This window comes from Colletotrichum scovillei, assembly GCF_011075155.1.
Source record: "Colletotrichum scovillei strain TJNH1 chromosome Unknown Contig00011, whole genome shotgun sequence".
NCBI classification, from domain to species: domain Eukaryota; kingdom Fungi; phylum Ascomycota; class Sordariomycetes; order Glomerellales; family Glomerellaceae; genus Colletotrichum; species Colletotrichum scovillei.
Genome location: NW_023336269.1, coordinates 3,845,778 through 3,865,379, shown reverse-complemented (window position 1 = coordinate 3,865,379; position 19,602 = coordinate 3,845,778). Strand labels below are relative to the sequence as shown.

Below are 19,602 nucleotides of genomic sequence, written 5' to 3'. Positions count from 1 at the left end.
AAGCTTTATAGCAAGTTATAATTATTATAATTATTTATAGAAGTATAATAATTAATTTTATAAAATTTTATTATTAAATTATTAAAGTTTAAAGAACTATTTATAAATATATAATATAATAGTGTATTTTAGTTATAGTTAATTAATTTATTAAGTTTGTTTATTTTATATTTTATAAAGAAGTTAATAGTATAAAGGAGTTAGTATATATTTTTTTAAAGTCGTTATTATTAATTATAGTAAATTAAAAGAAATTATTTTTAATAAAAACTCTTTATTTATTTTAAAGTTTTAGAGATCTCTAATCTCGTAACTTAGTATAGATTATAAATTATTAATTTTTTTATTTATAAACTAATAGCTAAATAGAAAAATTAATTAAATTTAAAAATATACCTCTATTATTATATAAACTATAATTAGAATAACTAGGTTATATTATTATTAATAGCCTAATTCGTATATAATAATATAGTTAGCAAAAGTATAAGAGAATCCCTGTTTTATTTAAATTATAAATATTAATTAATAATATATAGAGAAGTATAATAAGGATTATAAGCTATTAAAATAATAATTAGCGTAACAAAACTTAAAAAATTTAAAAAAGGTATTTTTAGATTTCGAGTTTATATATTAGTATATAAAAAAACGTGGATAAATTAAAAATTAGAGGATTAATTTTAAGAAAGGGAGATAATACTTATCTCTTTTATTATAATATTAAAATAAAATAACTAAGCGATAAATTAGATTATAAAAACTTAGACTTTTAAAATTATTTAGAAAGTTTTAAACGTTAACTATAAATTAAAACTCTTAGATATAATAAAGTATTATTTAATTTTTATATTTTATTTTCGAACTAGTACTTAAGGGTTTATATATAGAAAATTATATTATTATAGAACTTAACGAATTAAAATACGAAGTTAAATAAATTATTAATTATAGAGTTAAGAATAGTAATTATAAATACTTTATAAAATAAAAGGATTATAGATATAAAGAAAATATATAAGAACTAATTATTAATTTTTAATATTCTTAGGAGTCGCTTTAGTTATATTATAACTCTTAACTAATATACCTGAATTTAATAAACCGAAATTAGTTAATAAAGATAGAAATAAGATAATATTAAGATAAACCGTATTTTATTCCTTAATAAAATCCGTAAGAAGATAATTAGAACTAATAAAAAAAAGGGCGGCCCCTTTTATTAATACTATTTTATTTTTACTTCTTTTTTTAATATGCTATAGTTTTTTATATTATTAATATTACGACGTACTATACGTATTATTTTTAAATTATATTTTTTTATTTTTAAAGACGTTTTATTTTAGTATTTAGTATATAATACTCTTTTTAGCTTATTTTAAAGCGTCCTTTAGTTTTTAATATTAATTATTAATCTAACGAAGTTATTAAGTAAATAACCCTAAAAATTATAATAAGATTTTCCACACGAATATATTTAGTATATTAAAAATTAAATAACGAAGCCTTATATAAAAAAGGCCGCGTATTTCGTAAATAAAATAAATAAGTATAATAACTTAATTACTTAGAATAAGATTTAAAAAAATTTTATTATTCGGTCTTTTTAATAGACGAGCTTTAAATAATAAGTTAGCTTTTCGTTTTTAAATATAACTTAATATTTTAAGTTAATATAAATTAAGAAATAAATTTATAAATTCCTAACTTAAGAATAACTTATTATTTATATTAGTTTTAAAAATAAGATTTTTAAGGAGAAGCTAATATTATAACTTAATATAAGACTAGGGCGTGCTTTATTAGTACTTAATAGCTATAATATATTATATATATAAAATAGGATAAAATATTAAAAACTTTAAAAATAAAAGAATTATAATATAAGTTATATAATAATAAGAAATAAGGATATTTTAGATATATAATATATTTAACTAAGCTAAGATATATAGGATATACTAAATATTTAATATATTTAAATAAAGAGATTATTTAACCTTATTTAGTTAAAGAACGAGATTTATATATAGTATAAACTTAAGCCGGGCTTAAAGATAGACTTTTATAGTTTTTTAGTAATTAATTTAGTATTAGATCTTATAATCACTTTTAGCAAGAACCCCTTTTAATAAAATTATAATTAATTACTAAAACTTTATTTATTTTATAATTTATAAATATAGTTTTAAAAAGCTATTTACGATTATAATATTATTTATTTAATATTCGTAGCTTTAATTTTTATTAATATATTTATTATAACTAGCTAGTCATAATAAAATTAGTTTATAATTTTAAAAGAGGGATCTATTTTATATAATTAAATAAAAATTAACTTAAAATATTAAAAAGTAAGTATATAGAGATTTTAATAATTTTAATAATAAGTAAATTAATATAATATTAGTTTATATTATAAAAATTTATATTATAAAATTAATATTAAGTTAATAAAATAGTATTAAAATATAATAAGTTTAGTAAAAAATAAATTAACCGGACTTTTTATTAAAAATATTAATAGTAATATATTAGTACTAGTTATAGCGCAAATTAAGAGAATTATTTTTAATAAATAACTAATAATAATCTTATTAATTTTTATAATTAGCTTAATAACGTTATTAATATATAGCTAACTACTAGTTAACTAATAAAATATAAAATTAATTACGTAAAGTTAACATAATTATTTTAATATATAAAAAGCTTATAAAAAAACGACCTAGTAATTATAAATATATAATAATTTATAAACCTTACAAAAATATTTTTAAAAAAATATACTTAGGAGGAAATATAAAGTTTTATAAAAACCTTTATAATATTTTTAATTATTATAAAAAGTTAGTATTAAAAATAATAATATTATTTAGTAATTAATATTATATTAATTAATAAAGTTATAAAATATTATAAAATGATATATATATATAATTAAACTAATTTTTTAGTATTATTAATATAATTTAAAACCGCTTTAAAATTTATAATAAGAGTTTAGAACTCCTATTTAAACTAAGGGTATTTTTATTTAGATTTATAATTAGAATAATAAAAAAATCGAGGCTTAAGATTTTAAAAGCTTATTAACTATATTAATAAGCTAATAAAAACGTAACTAAATAAAAGATACATAAATAAAAGTTAAATATTTTTATATTATAATATAAAGAGTTTTAAAAGAAGATAACTTTATATTAATTATTTAAGAAGTATAAAATACTCTATTTAAAGCTAAAATTTAGCTTTAATATCAAACCTAAATACTTTATTAAGCATATTTTTAATTTTATAACGGCCCTTATTAATAATATTAAGTTAATTATATATATCAAAATAAAAATAAGAGGCTAAGTATAATAATTACTAAGCTAAAAATAAACTCTTTAATTAATTACTAATTTAATTTAAAATAGGTAATAAAAAAAGTATTTTATATATAAAAGGACGGTTATTAGTTAAGTAATTATATTAAAAAATATACTAAATTATATAAGTAATATAAAAAGTAAGAAGAACGTAAAATAAAATAAATAATAATTAATTTAATTATTTTTTATTATTTACGAGGGTAATAAGTAAAAGGAGTAAATAATATTATTAAAATAGGCTATTTTAAAAATATTAAAAAATAATAAAGATTTAATTTTATATATAAAAGAATTAATAATAATAAATTTAATAATTTTAATTATTTTTTTATCCCGTTAGTTATTAAAGGATATATTATACTAAACGAACGAGGAGTAATATAAGCTTTTAATAAATAGGTTTTTATATAATTATAATAAAAATCCCTTAGGGAATAAGTTTATTAAATATTATAATACTTAGTTTAAAAATATCGTACTAAGTATTTAAAAAGTTATTAATAAAGATCTTATTAAAAAAGGAAATAATAAAAGGAATAAGAGCTCCTTTATACTCCTTAAAAATTAATTAATAATACTATTTAGGTATTTTATATTAATAAGTAATACGGTTTAGAAATCTTATAAAATTATTTTAAATATAGGGTATTATAATAATTAATTAAAAATAAGGGGTAATTCTAAGTATTTTAAAAAATATCCCTAGTTATATTAAATATATTAATTATAAGGATTAATTTTAACCTAAATAAATATATACCCTAAGTATAATAAAAGTTATTATACGCTTTAGTATAATAATTTTTATATTCTCCTTATTAATATATTATTTTATTATATTTAAAAATATAAATAAATTAAGGATCGTATTTAATAATATAAAGAATTAATTATTTAATAATTAGTACTTTAAGCTCGTTAAATAATAATAGGGATACGTATTTATAAAGTTTAAATTAGATATTTAATTTATTAATTATTTTATAAAAAGTAAGCTTAAATAATTATATAAATACTTTAGCTACTCGTTAATTATAAAACTATATAACTTTTTAAATACTTAAGGAATAAAATAGAAATAAGGGTTTAAAATAATTAATAAGGGTATATTATTAATATTAAATAAATATATAGAGCTTATATAAATTTAAATTTAAATTATATAATAACTTTAACTTTAACTAAAAATCGTTATTAATATTTTTATTTTAATAATTACTTAATATTATATATTATTAACGAAGCTATAATATTTTAAAAAGATAATTCTTAAAAATATATAAACTAAGACTATTTAATTAATATTAAAAAGGGTATAAATTAATATATACTAAGGATTATTAAATAGGATTAAAACTAATACTAATATTAATTTTAAATTAGTAAAGTTTAAAAATAATACTACTATTTATAATATATAATTTAAAATTATACTTATTAAAGTATATTATAATATTAATAAAATAAAAAATATTAATAATTAAAAAGTATTTAAAATTATTTATAATAAGAGCTCCAATATTATAAATAAAAGTATTTTTAAATAGTACTTAAGTATTATAATAATATTATAAGCAAAAAAACTAATTCTAATATTTCTTACATTTAAAGTATACTTAAAGATAATAATAGCCTCGTTATTATTATTAAATATAGCTTAACGAGCTTAAATAATTAAGAAAATAATAAAAGTATTTTATAAAGCGAATATAAAATAATAGGCGAATATAAAATAATAGATTAATAAAGCTATTATTATTTATAATAAACTAAATATAAGTACTAATTTTAATATATTATTAAATTTAAATATTAAAGTATAAAAGAAATTATTAAATAATAAGTAAGCTTATATAAATTAATTTTTATTAATAAGTAGTTATATATTATTATTAAAAATTAGGATTAATTATTTAAAGTATTAATTATAATAATATAGCCGTATTATACTAATTTTAATAAAGAGATTTTAATATTATAAAAAGAGCTAAGGGAATCCTTAGTAACTTAACAATTAAAAAAATTATTTTTAATAAGATTATTATAATAAAATAAATAAATAATAAAAAAAGGAAGAGGTAATACCTCCCAATAAAAAATAATTAAAAAATTATAAAAAGGGTACTATTATAATAATTCGTTATTAATATTAAAATAAATATTATATTTTATATAATTAAAAAAAGCTAATTTTATACTCGCTATATAATTATAAAAGATAATATAATTAAAATATTTAAAAATTATATAAGGAATTAAATTTTATTAAAATAAATATATTATAGAATTAAGGGTTTATTAATTTATCTTTTATAATCTAATTAAATATGTAAATATTCGTATTTTTAAATTATATATAGTATAAGAAATAAAAAAGGGAATTCCTAACTATATAAAAATTAAAGTATATTATTTAAGGCAGGATATTAAGAAAGTAACGCTACTTATTTAGTTACTTATAGTTTAATAATATAATTAGTACTTTATAATAATAATAATAATAATATTATAATAAAAGGATATTAAATTTAGAGTCATAATATTATATAAACGTATATATAATCAGTTACTAAGTTTATAAAAAAATTTTATTTACTTATTAAAAAATAATTAATAAGTACTTAAAAGTACGATTATTAAAGTATTTAAATTATTATATAGTTTTATAAAATTAAGAACTTATTAATAAGTAATATATTATAATTTTTATATTAACTAATTATTAATAGTTAATAGTTATATTAATATATAATCTTTATTTTTAATTTTTATATATATAAATAACTTACTTAGTATTATTAAAATATAAATAAATAATACTTTAAGTTTATTTAATATTAAGTTTATAAAAAAGAGGATAAAGAGTTTTAAAAAGTAGTATTTATAACTAAGTTAAAAAGATTTTATAATAAAATCCTTATTAATATTTAATAAAAGGATTTTTATAATTAAGAGGATAATATAATTTTTAATAAAAGGGTGAAATAAAAAATTAACTTCGTTAACTTAATATTCTCTAATTATAAAAAGTAATATAAAGCTAAGCTCGTATAAAGAGCTTATATTACAGTATTTATTAACCTAAAGCTATTTTTAATTATATTAAAATTATATAAGTTATAGAGCTTATAGAATATAATTTTAACACTCTTAATTAGTAATTCTAATAATAATAAAATAATTATAATTATAATTTTATATATTAGCTTATTAATTTAGTTATTATAAAGCTTTACGTATTTATTAATAGTTTATTTATAAATAATAATACCTTAACTTTATAATTAAAATATATTATTATCCTCGTTAATAAGACTTTTAATAAAAATAATTTTATAATTTAAAATAATATAATTTATTACTTATTAATAAAAATAAATAAGTTATTAAAAATATATTAATATTAAAAGTTTATAGGATAATAAATAATATAAATATTATTTATATAATTTTTATTATATTAAAAGAATTATAAATTAATTTAACTTTTTATAATCTTTATAATTATTTATATTAATTTATATTTATTATACGAGTACTTTATTAAGTTAGGTATTATAAAAAAAGAGGCTTATAATCGATATTATAATTTTTAAATAATTATATAAATAATAAAAGATTTTCGAAATTTATTAAATTAATAAAAATAATAACTTAGCTAACGCTTTTATAAAAGTTATATTTAATAAGGTTAAAATAATTTATTAATAAAAAAGTTATAATATAAATAAAAATAAGTTATTTATAAAGAGTAAAAAAAAAAAAAGGGTAAATCTAATGGGCTAAGTAGAAATTAAATTATATTTCTAATTACTATTATTAAATAATAAAAAAGAAAGTTAATATTAAATTAGAAATCTAATTTAATTTCGTAATAGTATAGGGGCTATTTATTAATTATATAGTTGATTATAATAGCTAATTTAACCTATAGTTAGAATCTCTTTTTTATACGTATATAATAGAATTATATAGTTAATTAACCTACTACTACGGCAACCCACGGTTCGAACTAATCGACCAATATCCCTGTAATAGGGATACTAACAGATCCTATGTTTGCGACTTTTTAAGGCTTTTGCTGAAACAGAAGCACACTAGGGTGAGTTATTGCAGGTGACAACTCTGGTTTCGGTGTACGCTGCATCGCTGCGAGATACATCAAGGTGTCTACGTCCGTACTCGAGACCATCCTTTTTTACGTTGCGAAACTCGGCGCGAGACTGTTTCCTCAATACCCCATGGTGGATGTAACGCATTGTCCGACATCAATTGCGGAGACTTTTGTTGGCCCTGATTTCTGCCCGCCGCACATCAACATGGACTCAATCCGGCCTCTTGCATCTCGAGATTACGTGTCTGCGTGGAAAGACCATGTCATAAATTCTTGAGATTCGTGCAGAAACCCTTTTGAATAGCATCAATTTGCGGACCTAACTTATTGACGCCCGCTTGCGATCAATTTGCACATCTTGGCGACATCCTTTCGCGTTCTCAAGCCGAACAATTGGCCGAATGTGCGGGTGATGTCGATTGAAGCCGACCGTTTCCCCTTCAAGTAAAATGCATGTTGATCCTTTGATCTGCAGTTTGAGTCCATTCATAACGGCGTTTCCGGGAACGGAATAAGTCAAACCCCCCACTTCCCGGCACCCCCCTGTTTCTGGCACCCACAAAAACGCGAAAATCCACCACAACGCAATGCCCACCCCCAACCTCCTTTTATCACAACATTTTCAATTCGAGTCCAACTTCTATATCTAATGCCTCAATATACCGAAGATCAGCTTCGTCAGGCTCTCGAGGACATCTCAAACGGCAAGAGTCAAAAGAGAGCCTCATTGGAGTAAGTCAAACCCCACTTGGCACCCCTGTTTCTGGCACCCACAAAACGCGAAAATCCACCACAACGCAATGCCCACCCCAACCTCCTTTTATCACAACATTTTCAATTCGAGTCCAAATGGGCTCATTTTTGCATACCTTCTTCTATATCTAATGCCTCAATATACCGAAGATCAGCTTCGTCAGGCTCTCGAGGACATCTCAAACGGCAAGAGTCAAAAGAGAGCCTCATTGGAGTATGGGATACCACGATCAACCCTCCAACTACGTCTCCAAGGTGGTCAGACTAGGAAAGTGGCTTTGCTGACTGGCAGAGGCTGTCTCCTGACCAGGAGAGTAAGCTGGCACAATGGGTTCGCATTCAGGCTTCGCTGGGCCTCGCACCAACGCACCAACAGGTGAAGGAATTCGCAGAGCGAGTTCTGGCTGCTGCTGGGGATACCAAACCATTAGGAAAAGGCTGGATCTATGCCTTCGTGAGAAGGAACCCTATCATTAAGGTTCAGAGAAGTCGTTCCATCGATTCTAGACGCGTTAATGGGGCATCTACTGAGGTCATTAGGAACTGGTTTAAGTTCCTTGCTATCCCTGAGATCAAGGACATCAAACCAGCCAACAGATATAATATGGATGAGACTGGCATCCTCGAGGGTCAGGGAGCTAATGGGTTAGTGCTGGGCATGGCTGAGACGACGTCTGTTCGCAAGAAACAACCTGGGTCGAGGGCATGGGTCTCTATCATTGAGTGTATCTCAGCCTTGGGTAGGGCACTTCGTCCTCTTATCATTTTCAAGGGAAGACGGTCCAACAACAGTGGTTTCCATTACATCTGGTTCCATACGATGGGTGGGAGTTTACAGCAACAGATAATGGCTGGACTACAGACTTAACTGCCATTGAATGGTTAGAGAAGGTGTTTATCCCACAGACTATGCCCGAGGCTGAGGGCGAGGCTCGACTGTTGATTGTGGATGGGCATGGGAGTCATACGACGACAGACTTCATGTGGAATTGCTATATTAACAATATCCATTTACTGTTCTTACCACCACACTCCTCTCATGTCCTCCAGCCACTTGACCAGTCTGTCTTCAGCCCTGTTAAGTCAGCCTATCGGAAGGAGCTCGGTTACTTGTCTCAATGGAACGACTCTACCATTATAGGTAAAGGAACTTCCTGGACTGTTACCAGAAGGCTCGACTTGCTGGTCTATCAGTCTCGAACATCAGAAGTGGTTGGAAGTGGACTGGTCTACACCCTGTAGCGATGGTTAAGCCCCTGATGAACCCTATGGTATTACCTGAGCCTTCTGCTAAGCCCACCACACCCAAACCAACCAGTCGGGGCAAAAGCGATGCCATAATGGTCAACAAACTACCCCTGTTGAGCCATGGGATTCTGCTTCCTCTGCAGTGGTCTGGTCGACACCCAGGAAGCTGGCAGAGCTCAGCGGTCAACTGCACTTATACACCCAACTCGACAATGATACCAGCACTCAACGGCTGCTGTTCAGGAAGGTGAAAAAAGGCTTCACAGAGCAGGCCTGGCAACTGGCAGCTGCCCAGCAGCAGCTGGCTCACCTGAGGGCTCAAGTTACCAACGCTGCAGTTAGGAAGAGGAAGACTGTTCAGATCGATCCCAACACGAAGTTTGCGAACATCAGGGATATCCATCGGGCTCAAATCGAAGCGGGTGAAAAGGAGGTTATTACGGCTGAATCCAGCGACTCTGAATGCCCTAGTGAGGCTGGCAGTTGTATTGTAGTGGGTGTGGTTGAGGATCAATAGTTAATAGTAATGAGGAGGTTGGGTTGTGATCCCATCGTTTTTGTGGGTGCCAGAAACAGGGGGGTGCCAGGAAGTGGGGGGTTTGACTTATCGTTGGCAAACATTGTCCATAGAAGCAATGGAATGTGTATTAAGGCATTCGGTTTCTAGGTAGCGCGGAACATCTACATGAAAAAGTAGGTACCTTAGCCTAGAATAATGGGGATGCATCTCTCTTCAAAATCTCAGCGACCGGATTGCATATTGGTTTCATCAACTTGGGTTGCTTCTATCGCATCAAACGTGAATTAAGTAGTACATTCGCAAAGGCTGCATGTCACTATACTATGCTAATGCAGAGAGTTCCAAGCTTCCATCATGGATGCACTGCCGGTGGCTTTGGTCGGCCTTTGACTTCACGTCTCATATGCAGAGTCATATATGACTATCCAATGTTTCACCTCAATCCTCAACTTTTGAAATGTCTGAATCGTGCAACTCTAGTAGAGCCCATGAAGATAGAGTCGGTCCAAAGGACTTTGTTCCCGCAGTCAGGCATCGACTCCCTATCTTCCTGCCTAGGAAAGATCTTCCTCTTTAAGATTCAATTGACCTGCGGGTGTTGAGGTTTCTAAATTGAACATTCCGTCTGCACCACTACTTCTATTGCTCCATGTAGTCATCTCAAAGAAGAAATCCTTTTAGACTTCTCCGACTTGCGGCGTGATATGACTCCCGAAATCGCGGAGTGTACGAAAACTGTGTCTCTATGCCAGGAGGATATCCCTAGTACAAGCGAGCATTTATCACGAACGTCTCAGATGATCTCTATCGCAATGACTCATCGCGTACCTTGATAGCACTGTCTGCCGTGAAGCCGAGAGAAATACCCGAAATTCCGGCTGCTGAGCGGCGACGCCTTTTACCCGACCGTCAAACATCACTAATCCAGCAACACCGCCTATCGCTCGGTGAAATCACGGCTGATTGACCATGACCCGAGGGTCTGGAAATGACGGAGTTGCTCCGGCTTGGTCGGATTCGCTGCACGGGCAGCCATATACGGCACTACCAGCATTGGTGAGCAATGGAAGAGAAAGCTCCATGGCGGCCCCGGACCCAGCCTCCAAAGACGCAATCGAGAAAAAGAAATTTTCAACTCAATCACGGGAGCGGTATCAAATTCGGGTGCGCTGGTCAAACTGACGAAAAGAATTTGAGCGAGATTGGCGCTTGAGAGAGAAGGAGGTTGGAAGGTTTGAGGCCGGTGGGGATATTGGTAGAAATTCTGACCCAAGCTGATATATGATAGCACCAAGCACACAAACAACACCCTTGAGGCTTGCCCACCCATTGGCGTGATGTTCAACTTGCTCCGACGTCCAACTACCGCAAGGATTTTCAGGGTCTCTTGTCGACTCATTAGACTTTTTCATACGGATACACGCTCCCTGGTAGCCACGTCAGTGCCATGGCACATTGAAAAGACCCGAATGTAAGTGCGAGCACAAGTTACGGCATTTTCCGTTATGTATAGTCGCGCCTAGAATTGTTGCATTAACGAATTAATCCGTGAAAATTAGATACTGACCGGTGTATGAGATATCATTCGCTTGATCACATAATTAAGCCCAGGTGCAATAAGATTGATAACACCACCCACCATACGGATCCCCATATCGTACACTGTCACTTGTGACATCTACTTAGCGAGCAACAAACAATCCTCGCCAAGCTTTCACTCCGCGTTGCCAAGATGGACGATAATCTGATTCAATGACCTCCTCCGCGTTTTCAATAACACTTGTAGCTCGAATTACGTTATTCCAATTCGCTTATGCCCCTCAGCTTCGTACAGAATATTGTGACTTGTGATGAAACAGATATCCACTAAGTCACTAGCAGCGCGTGAACTGTTGAAACTCAGATTAAAGTGTCCTTCGGCACAAACCAACTTGTGCTTCCCAACGGCGGTGAGTACACGGGCCCGGGCTTTTCCATCTTGCCTGCCGCAGTAAATTATGAATGTGTGCGGGATGGTCCTTTTTCGTTATCAGAGCACATGAGCACGTGATCCTGTTGGCAAATTCACTTCATCTTTAGTCGGCGGTCATGCATCGGTGATGTTTGGAGGTCCTTACTACTACAGCTCCACCTGCCATTGGTAAACACAGCAGAGCACAGTAATCAAGGGCATTCCACGTCCAATAGAACGAGCTTAGGCAACTGCTCCTGCAAGCGGCACTTGACGCCCGTATGTCAGTATTTCAGATGTGACTGCTTGGGATATAGTGCTTCATCTCTAGAGTAACGATTATGACCACGTCAATTTGTTGGAGCCTTGGGGTGCCGCGCGTTGTGTCCATACACATAGTTTTCATGTACATTATGTTTACGTACAGGAAAGGGAGCAAAAACCATAGTTGCGAAGCTTAGCATTGAAGTCTCTGCCCAGTTCGCCATAGCACGTGTAGATTCCACCACAATGGAGACGCACTTGAGTTATCTGATCTTTTCTAGCTCGATCGAAGGCCAAAGCTCGGATACAAAGAATTATCAATCGATTCCGGCAGAAACATTCCCATTGCGGGAAAAAGGCAAAAATGCCGCCAGCTGGCTCCCATCGATGGCCCGTGATGTGGATAATTATGAGCCTGGAACCTCCGTCAGATCCACCCGCAGTCAGTTATGAGGTCGGAGTTTCACCGACTCCAACATTCTGTGACTCTTCGGAGTGTCTTTATTGTCATAGAGCTGCGTTCCTTGTCGATTGATAAGACGTGGAGCGCTATGAGTACGTGGAGAATTCTCTCCAGGTCTTCCACTCAGCAACCAGATGAGAGGTCATTCCCTGGACAAATAAAGGCATCTGCGTAAAACTCAGCCAATAACCTCGAAGATGTCCAACACGACGCGTTGTTGATTTGAACCAAAAAGGTCGAAGAGGAGGCCAATGACAGGGCAACTGACTCGGAAGAGCCCCGTCCCCTTCTAAGCTTCTCCGTAGAGGCGGCGCCCTATGGCCCGAGAGCTAGTTGGCCCACAAGGATCATCCGGATTGTTATGCTCGGGTGGTTCCAGTTGTGCCGTAGCCTCCTAATCTTTCAGGCCAAAGCTGGTTGGCCACGGAAATTGTGGTGAGATCTAAGTCGAATCAACGTATAGAGTGGCAGACTCCCAGAGAGACGTGATCACCCCCAGTTGAGAGCAATCTTATCGCTCTCGCATTATTCTTAAATTTGAAACACCGGCTATAGGAGGACCTATAAGCAATCTTAAGTTAGTTTTAATGGTGAGTACGATGTAGTTTCGGCTTCTCCGATCACATCACGTTCCTTTTTCTGGCGAATTTGCCTCGTAAATACAACAACTATAACTTCGGCGTGCGCTTGGCACCTTAAGCTTATCTCTATGTCATAGATGCTCATCGCGGCATCATTCCCAATTTCAATCCATGGCCTCCAAGAAGCCTTCGCTATTCGCGCAACCGGAGATCTGTACGTAGGCTGACTCATGCGACGACGAGAACCACAACAAAGGGTGGGACACGTGCCTCTGCAAACCACTTTGTATATTGTCCTTGCCGTTGATCGGTCCCTCTTCCGTAAGGTCCTACAAGGCCGATCCTACCGTAGCAACGCGCCAGGTACCCGCCGTTACAACGGCTAGCCTGGCCAGCTAAAGTCAGCCCTGGCGAACCTCATCGGGGGCTGAAATGGCGAGCTGCACCCCGAGGAGCTAATTACTTGAGACGATCCATAGATTCAATCTGTACAAAAGTCTAATCATCGGATGCTGGGGTGAGCCAGCTGGACGGTAGACACCATTCCCCACAAGGAGCCCCTGGTTAGCGCAAACTATGCGGCGATTCCGTCGCTAAAACAGCACACCAACCGAGTCACGGTTTGCTTTTCTGCTTGACGCAGTGTTGAACCGAAGTCCAAACTCACCTTCCTTCCAGCGGCGAGAAGCCCGCGGCGATTAAAGCCGCCGCTTCCACATCGGAGCCGAACTGAAAACAATGTGCAGACACGCAGACACGCCGAACCAACCCAAAGAGTTCCCGAGATGGGGTGCTGGCGATAGCCTCTTGGCACGACAAGTGCCAACCAACCACAATCCACTTACCCCATTGCGTTGCGACGTCGTATCACTGCACAAGAGAGGATATTGCGGAGGGCCCTGGCGACGGGTCCCGTTTTTGAACCAAGAGGTAGCATCCGTCCAAGACGGCTCAAGGAGCCGAGAAATCGAAAAGTGAACGACAGCTGCATGAGCGTGATGTTCTCAGAATCGAACGTTTGGGCGACGAGCTCGAAACACAAGGCTCTTTCGGCGTCAAAATAAGATTGATGGAAAGAGGCGGTCGTAAGTCAGAAGAGGTTAGTGAAGTCCCCTCCCGACGTCATTTTGCCTTTTTACTTCCCGTGGCTGGTCAAAGTATAATCGGAGACGGGAGTCGAACGAGTCAAACAACGTTGAGGCCTGTGCGTGCGGACAAACGTCTTAATTCCACTCTACAAATGCCGCGTGGGCTGAACCCTCTGCGGCCCGGTCAAGAAACACACGGAGACACTGGATCATAGAAATTGAAGTTTGAGGAATAGTGAATTATAGTTATCAGAATATGTACTAATGTCAATAGGTATCTACTTTCGAAGCGAGTCCCAGCCCAACCTCATGGTAATCAAGTATGTGCAGCCATGAATAAAAACGTGGTATCTCAATGTTCGTCCGTCATCGTCCCAGCAAAAAAATTCGAAAGCAGTAATGGCAAGAGATTAGTTGGCCTCGGAGCCCTGGGCGCCGCACTTCTTGCTGCAGTAGTAGTTCAGCTCATCGCCTCCAATATGCCAGCCAGCAGAGTTGCACTGGAAGCCGTCCTAGAATCATGATATTAGACTACGATCTACTTAGCGCGGTAGAAGACGACTTACAAAGGTGCAGTCGGGGCACTTGTCCCATTGCTTGTTTCCGGTATTGCGATTCTTGTAGTAGTTGCAAGCGCACTTGGTCGCATCAGGCAAGATCTCGTACTTCTTGCTCCAGGTGTAGCTCACACTCCAGCCAGTGCCGCCGACGGGCATCTCTTGTCTGTTTGTCACGCAGACACCGGCATTGTGGAGTTTTGCGTTAGCACTAGGAAAAGATCGTCAGTATCTATGTAGAACCGAGATAGATTTAGGACAAGGCTTACCTGGCAGCCATGAGGCCAACGGAGAGGAGAATGGATGAGAGCTGCATCTTGAACGAGTAAGGTGCTTTTGGGACGTGCTTCTAGGAGCTTTGGCGATTATGAGGAGAGGGGGCAAATATTGTGAAAACGTGGTAAAGATGAGATGTAGAAGGTTGATTTGTGGGTAGATTGGGACGAGACGACGGGAAGTTGAAATACTTGTACGATGGCCGGCTCGAAGGAGAAGCTCGCTATCTTCGTATCTTGCCTCATCCACTGCCTCATCCAGGAGGCCCCAATCTATTGGACACTGCACTATTGAATGTGCATTACTCGACAAGAGATGAGCTCGGCGGCCGAGGACGCGTCGAATGACCACTTTCTCTCGCGTGCGACTTTCGGTGTGAATTTCAGCGAGGACTAGATATCCAACTTTACCCGCAAAAGAGATTGATAACATGACCAGGCCATCAAGCTCTCTCCCCCGTGACAGGGCGCTGAATCGTGCAAATATGGAACTTCCTATGCTTGATAAGGCAAGTAGTTGCGGTGACGATGGGGATTTGTCTGGGGCGGCGCCCATCTGTCGGTGTCTGGTTCCGACGAAACGGGGCCGATCTTTACCCACTCAGACGGTGAAACGAGGGCACATGCGCACGATTGCAGCGGGTTACCCTGAGAGGTACTCGGCCGGAGAAAATCTACATTTCTTGATACGAGGCGGGTTGGGTTAATGTACCCATGGATGAGGGTCTGCTACCATGACTCGCAAGGTAAACGTTGTCGTCCGAAAGAAGGAAGACGCATGGGAGGGGAACCCCAACTTTCAGATGAACGCCGCTCGCAGCGCGGTGTAATTCAACGGCAAATTGTAGATCACGTCTCGAGGTGATTGTTATCAGTTATCGAGATACCTCGATGATCTTGAACACCAGTGTATAAAGTCGTGAGAATCTCCCAGGTCCCCTTGGCAATATCCAGTCTTTCATCCTCATCAGCTTTTTCCTCTCCTCTCTCGCCTCCAGATCTCACACATCATCAGCCGTTCAAAATGGTTTCCTCCAATTTCATCACTCTTCTAATGGCCTCGGCCGTCAACGCCGCTCCTTTCTTTTCGGTCCCGCTCCACGAGCGTGGCATCAATCTCACCACATGGACTCCCGACCACAGAGTAACCGACAACGAGATTGTTCTCCTGACCAACGGCGAGGGTAAGCCTTCCTCCACTTACGATCACTCTTAAACTCTGTGCCACGTGCTGACCTCGATCTTGCAGAGAAAATCATCAAGACAGAGGACTGGTACAAGCTCCTCGATGACGAAGGCATCCTCAGCGAGGCCCCGGAGATCGACCATGACTGGATCGAGTCCGCCGCCAACATGTCCGCGCTCGAGTACGACCCCTCAGTCCACGAGAAGCGCGACTGCGCCTACACCACCTCCACTATCATCGACAAGACTGAGCGTTTCGTCGATTGGGACGTGCAAATGTCCCCTGTTGTTATCGGGCCCCGCGGCGGCATGGACCTCACGGTCTCCAAGTCCTACTCCATTGCCAACTCGGTCTCACTCTCGGCCGGCCTCACCCTCACCGGCACCAAGAGCATGATCGTTGACGCCATCAGCCGTGGCACAGGCGCTGCCGCCCCTAACATCGGCATCAGCCTCACCCGCACCTGGACCACCCAATCCGGCAACCTCATTCGCGGCAACGTCGGTGAGGGCTACACCGGCGTCGTCATCACCACCCCCTGGACCACCCGCCGCTACGGCCGCTTCTTCCAGGGCTGCATCGGCTCCCTGCGCCAGACCGGTACCTGGATGGCTGACACCCACGACGAGGGCTCTTACGAGGGCGTCAGCTGGGTCTCCGGCGCCATTACCGTCTGCAGCAAGAAGCAGAGCTGGATCCCCCTCACCCGCTGCCACGGCAAGGGCGAGTTCAAATAAGGTGCTTGCATCACGGCGAATACGGACGGGCAAACTATCATCACCTGCGGTGATACACAACAACAATACTACTACTACATGACGGGGTTTGGCGCAGGGCTTCTTCGACATCCTCGCCCGGTGTGTCGCGGCGCGAATTGGTTAATGAGGGATGAGAGGATTCTGGATACCCATTGGCATTTTCTTCTTCACACACACATATTCTTGACTGTATATAGCTTTTCCAGAGACGGACATATTACGACACTCGCCGCGCAACGGGCCTTAATAAATTGACGTACTACATACTTATACTTGTTTTATCGCCCCACTATGGTGGATTCTGGTCTTTGTTCTTGAATGCTTGATTGACAGTAGGGATTTCAAAAGCGATGGCACGATTGATGGCCAGTGCCGAACGGGATGCTACGGAGGAACCGGATGGCGCCGGAAAACTGTCGGACATAAAGTGGATCCCGACGCCGGGGGTGCACCCGGGACGCGGAGACGGGATGGTCGGCACGAACGCGGAGGACAAAGCTTCAAGCAGACAGACACGTCCCTTTTTTAGCAATAACCAACCCCGATCGAGACTGCTATATCAGAAGCGAATGCGCGGAGCATTGCCCCCGGATCCGAGTCATGACGTCAGCGCTCATCATCATCCCTTCGTCACGTCAGCCCAGTGACGCGACGAATATGCGCCGGACGTGTCTTTGATGACCAACGGTTCCAACCCAGAGTTAACGAAACCTCACAAAACCTCACAAAACCTCATAAGTCCTCTCGAATATCTCATATGCTATCATCCCTACCAATCCTGCTCCTATCATTCCCATGAACTCAACAGCTCGTCACATCGCAAGGAAGATCGCAACCCACCCCGAGACCAAGTCCTTTGCAAAGTCTGTCCAGAGAAACATGGCGTCCGGCACTCCCTCCGAAACGGCAAAGGTCCAGGCTAACGCTGGGGCCGACGCGCCCACCTTTGAGTCCATCGGCATTAAGAACAGCGATATTGTCCAAAAGTCTGGGGTATCACTGTCGCAGCAGCAGAAGGTCCTGGTCGGCAGCGTGCTAGATGTATGTATCACCCTCGCCCTACGTGAGCATTTCCCTAACCTCCGGCTAATCATCCTCCAAAGCTCTTTGAGGGTAACCCTACCCTGAAGCACCTATCTTTGTGGTCCAAGACGGCTACGTTTCAGGACAACATCACCGTCGCAGAGGGGTACGACAAGTTCGCCGCCCAGTGGTACGGCCTTCCGGCGCTGTTCAACCCCATCAGGATCCAGTCGCACACCGTCACGTCGGCGGGTAACCCCATCGAGCTCGAGCTGAAGAACAGCTACACGGTCAAGGGCATCAAGACCGAGCAGACCATGGAGAGTGTCGTGCAGATTCAGGTCGGCGACGATGGCAAAATCATCAAGGTCAACGACAAGTGGAACAATGATCTTCCCGAGGGAGCATTCTCTCAGGTACGTAATGCTTTCAATGTCTCTGTTTCCAATGCCACCAAGACCCTGCTGGGGCTACTCGGCCAGGCAAGCTTTGCCGTCTTTTGCCGAGTCTCGTTGTGGCGGCCCTTTTGGGTAGGCGGTATCGCACTGTGAGGTGACGTTCGCTGACTTTTGCAGGCATTACGCAAGCTCAACGCTGTCACTGTACCGGCATTTGTTAAGGTTCCCAAGACGGAGGAAGAGGACCAGAAACTGAAGGCCGAGCGAGAGAAACAGTGAAAATGCATGTAACTCTAAGGTAGCAAACATACACGAAGATCAGGTGTCTTTGCCCCAAGCTGTCTGGCCTGCATCACCCGGGGATTCGCAAAGTGTCTTATACCCCGATTAAGCCATCCGAGTGCTTGACTTTACTTGGAAATCAAATCGAGCTTGCAGCACACAATAGTAACTAACGGTGAATGAGACCCTGGTCACTCCATTGTAAGCGGCTTAGTCGGCGGCAGCACATAGAGAACCAAACTTGTCGCACCATGTATAGCGCTATGGAAGGGCGAAAACTACGTTGCATTTGCCTAATATGAGTCCGATATCTTCGATTGAAGACATGATGGGGCTCATGCTTTCGAATGGAGTGGCAACTATTGTGGACATTTATTTGTTATCAAAAAAGTTTGCTTCTGTATTGGTCATGTGGTAGCTCACGACACAAGCCGTTGATGCTTGGTAGTCGCTTCACCTGACACCAGGATAGCTGGACACTCGGACTACAAGTCGCTAGATCTGGTTGTAACCCCTCTAAAGGACCCTGCACGTTCTCAATGACCAGCTATGACTCATGGATTCACTTGTCAAGGTCTTGTTACAGCACCCCAGAGCCACCAAGAGCCATCTGCGAAGTCTATGTGGTTCTTTAAACTGAATGAAGGAGCCGCTACTCTTATCTTGCATGTCATGTCCACTTTACATGATTAGAATTAAGGCCGAGCTAAGCACCAGTTGTCAATTCCAAAGTGCGCGCCCAACTTGAGCTCATCAATTCC

General features: G+C 36.7%; 3 protein-coding genes across 3 annotated transcripts; 2 read left to right on the top strand and 1 right to left on the bottom strand.

The window, feature by feature from the left end:
* Positions 1-14,772: 14,772 nt before the first annotated feature.
* Positions 14,773-15,235, bottom strand: HER10_EVM0009358 (uncharacterized protein; the record flags this gene model as incomplete). Its single annotated transcript, XM_035478848.1, has 3 exons — positions 14,773-14,874; positions 14,929-15,130; positions 15,189-15,235. 3 exons carry the CDS (start codon positions 15,233-15,235, stop codon positions 14,773-14,775), a joined length of 351 nt encoding a protein of 116 aa, XP_035327149.1.
* Positions 15,236-16,218: 983 nt separating this feature from the next.
* HER10_EVM0003477 (uncharacterized protein) lies at positions 16,219-17,117 on the top strand (the record flags this gene model as incomplete). The annotated part of the gene is made up of 2 exons (XM_035473152.1): positions 16,219-16,378; positions 16,444-17,117. The coding sequence occupies 2 exons, from the start codon at positions 16,219-16,221 to the stop codon at positions 17,115-17,117; spliced, it is 834 nt and encodes a 277-aa protein (XP_035326705.1).
* Positions 17,118-17,790: 673 nt separating this feature from the next.
* On the top strand, positions 17,791-19,430 carry HER10_EVM0007745 (uncharacterized protein). The gene is made up of 3 exons (XM_035477290.1): positions 17,791-18,179; positions 18,242-18,577; positions 18,737-19,430. The coding sequence occupies exons 1-3, from the start codon at positions 17,934-17,936 to the stop codon at positions 18,836-18,838; spliced, it is 684 nt and encodes a 227-aa protein (XP_035327014.1). The 5' UTR covers positions 17,791-17,933; the 3' UTR covers positions 18,839-19,430.
* Positions 19,431-19,602: the final 172 nt, after the last annotated feature.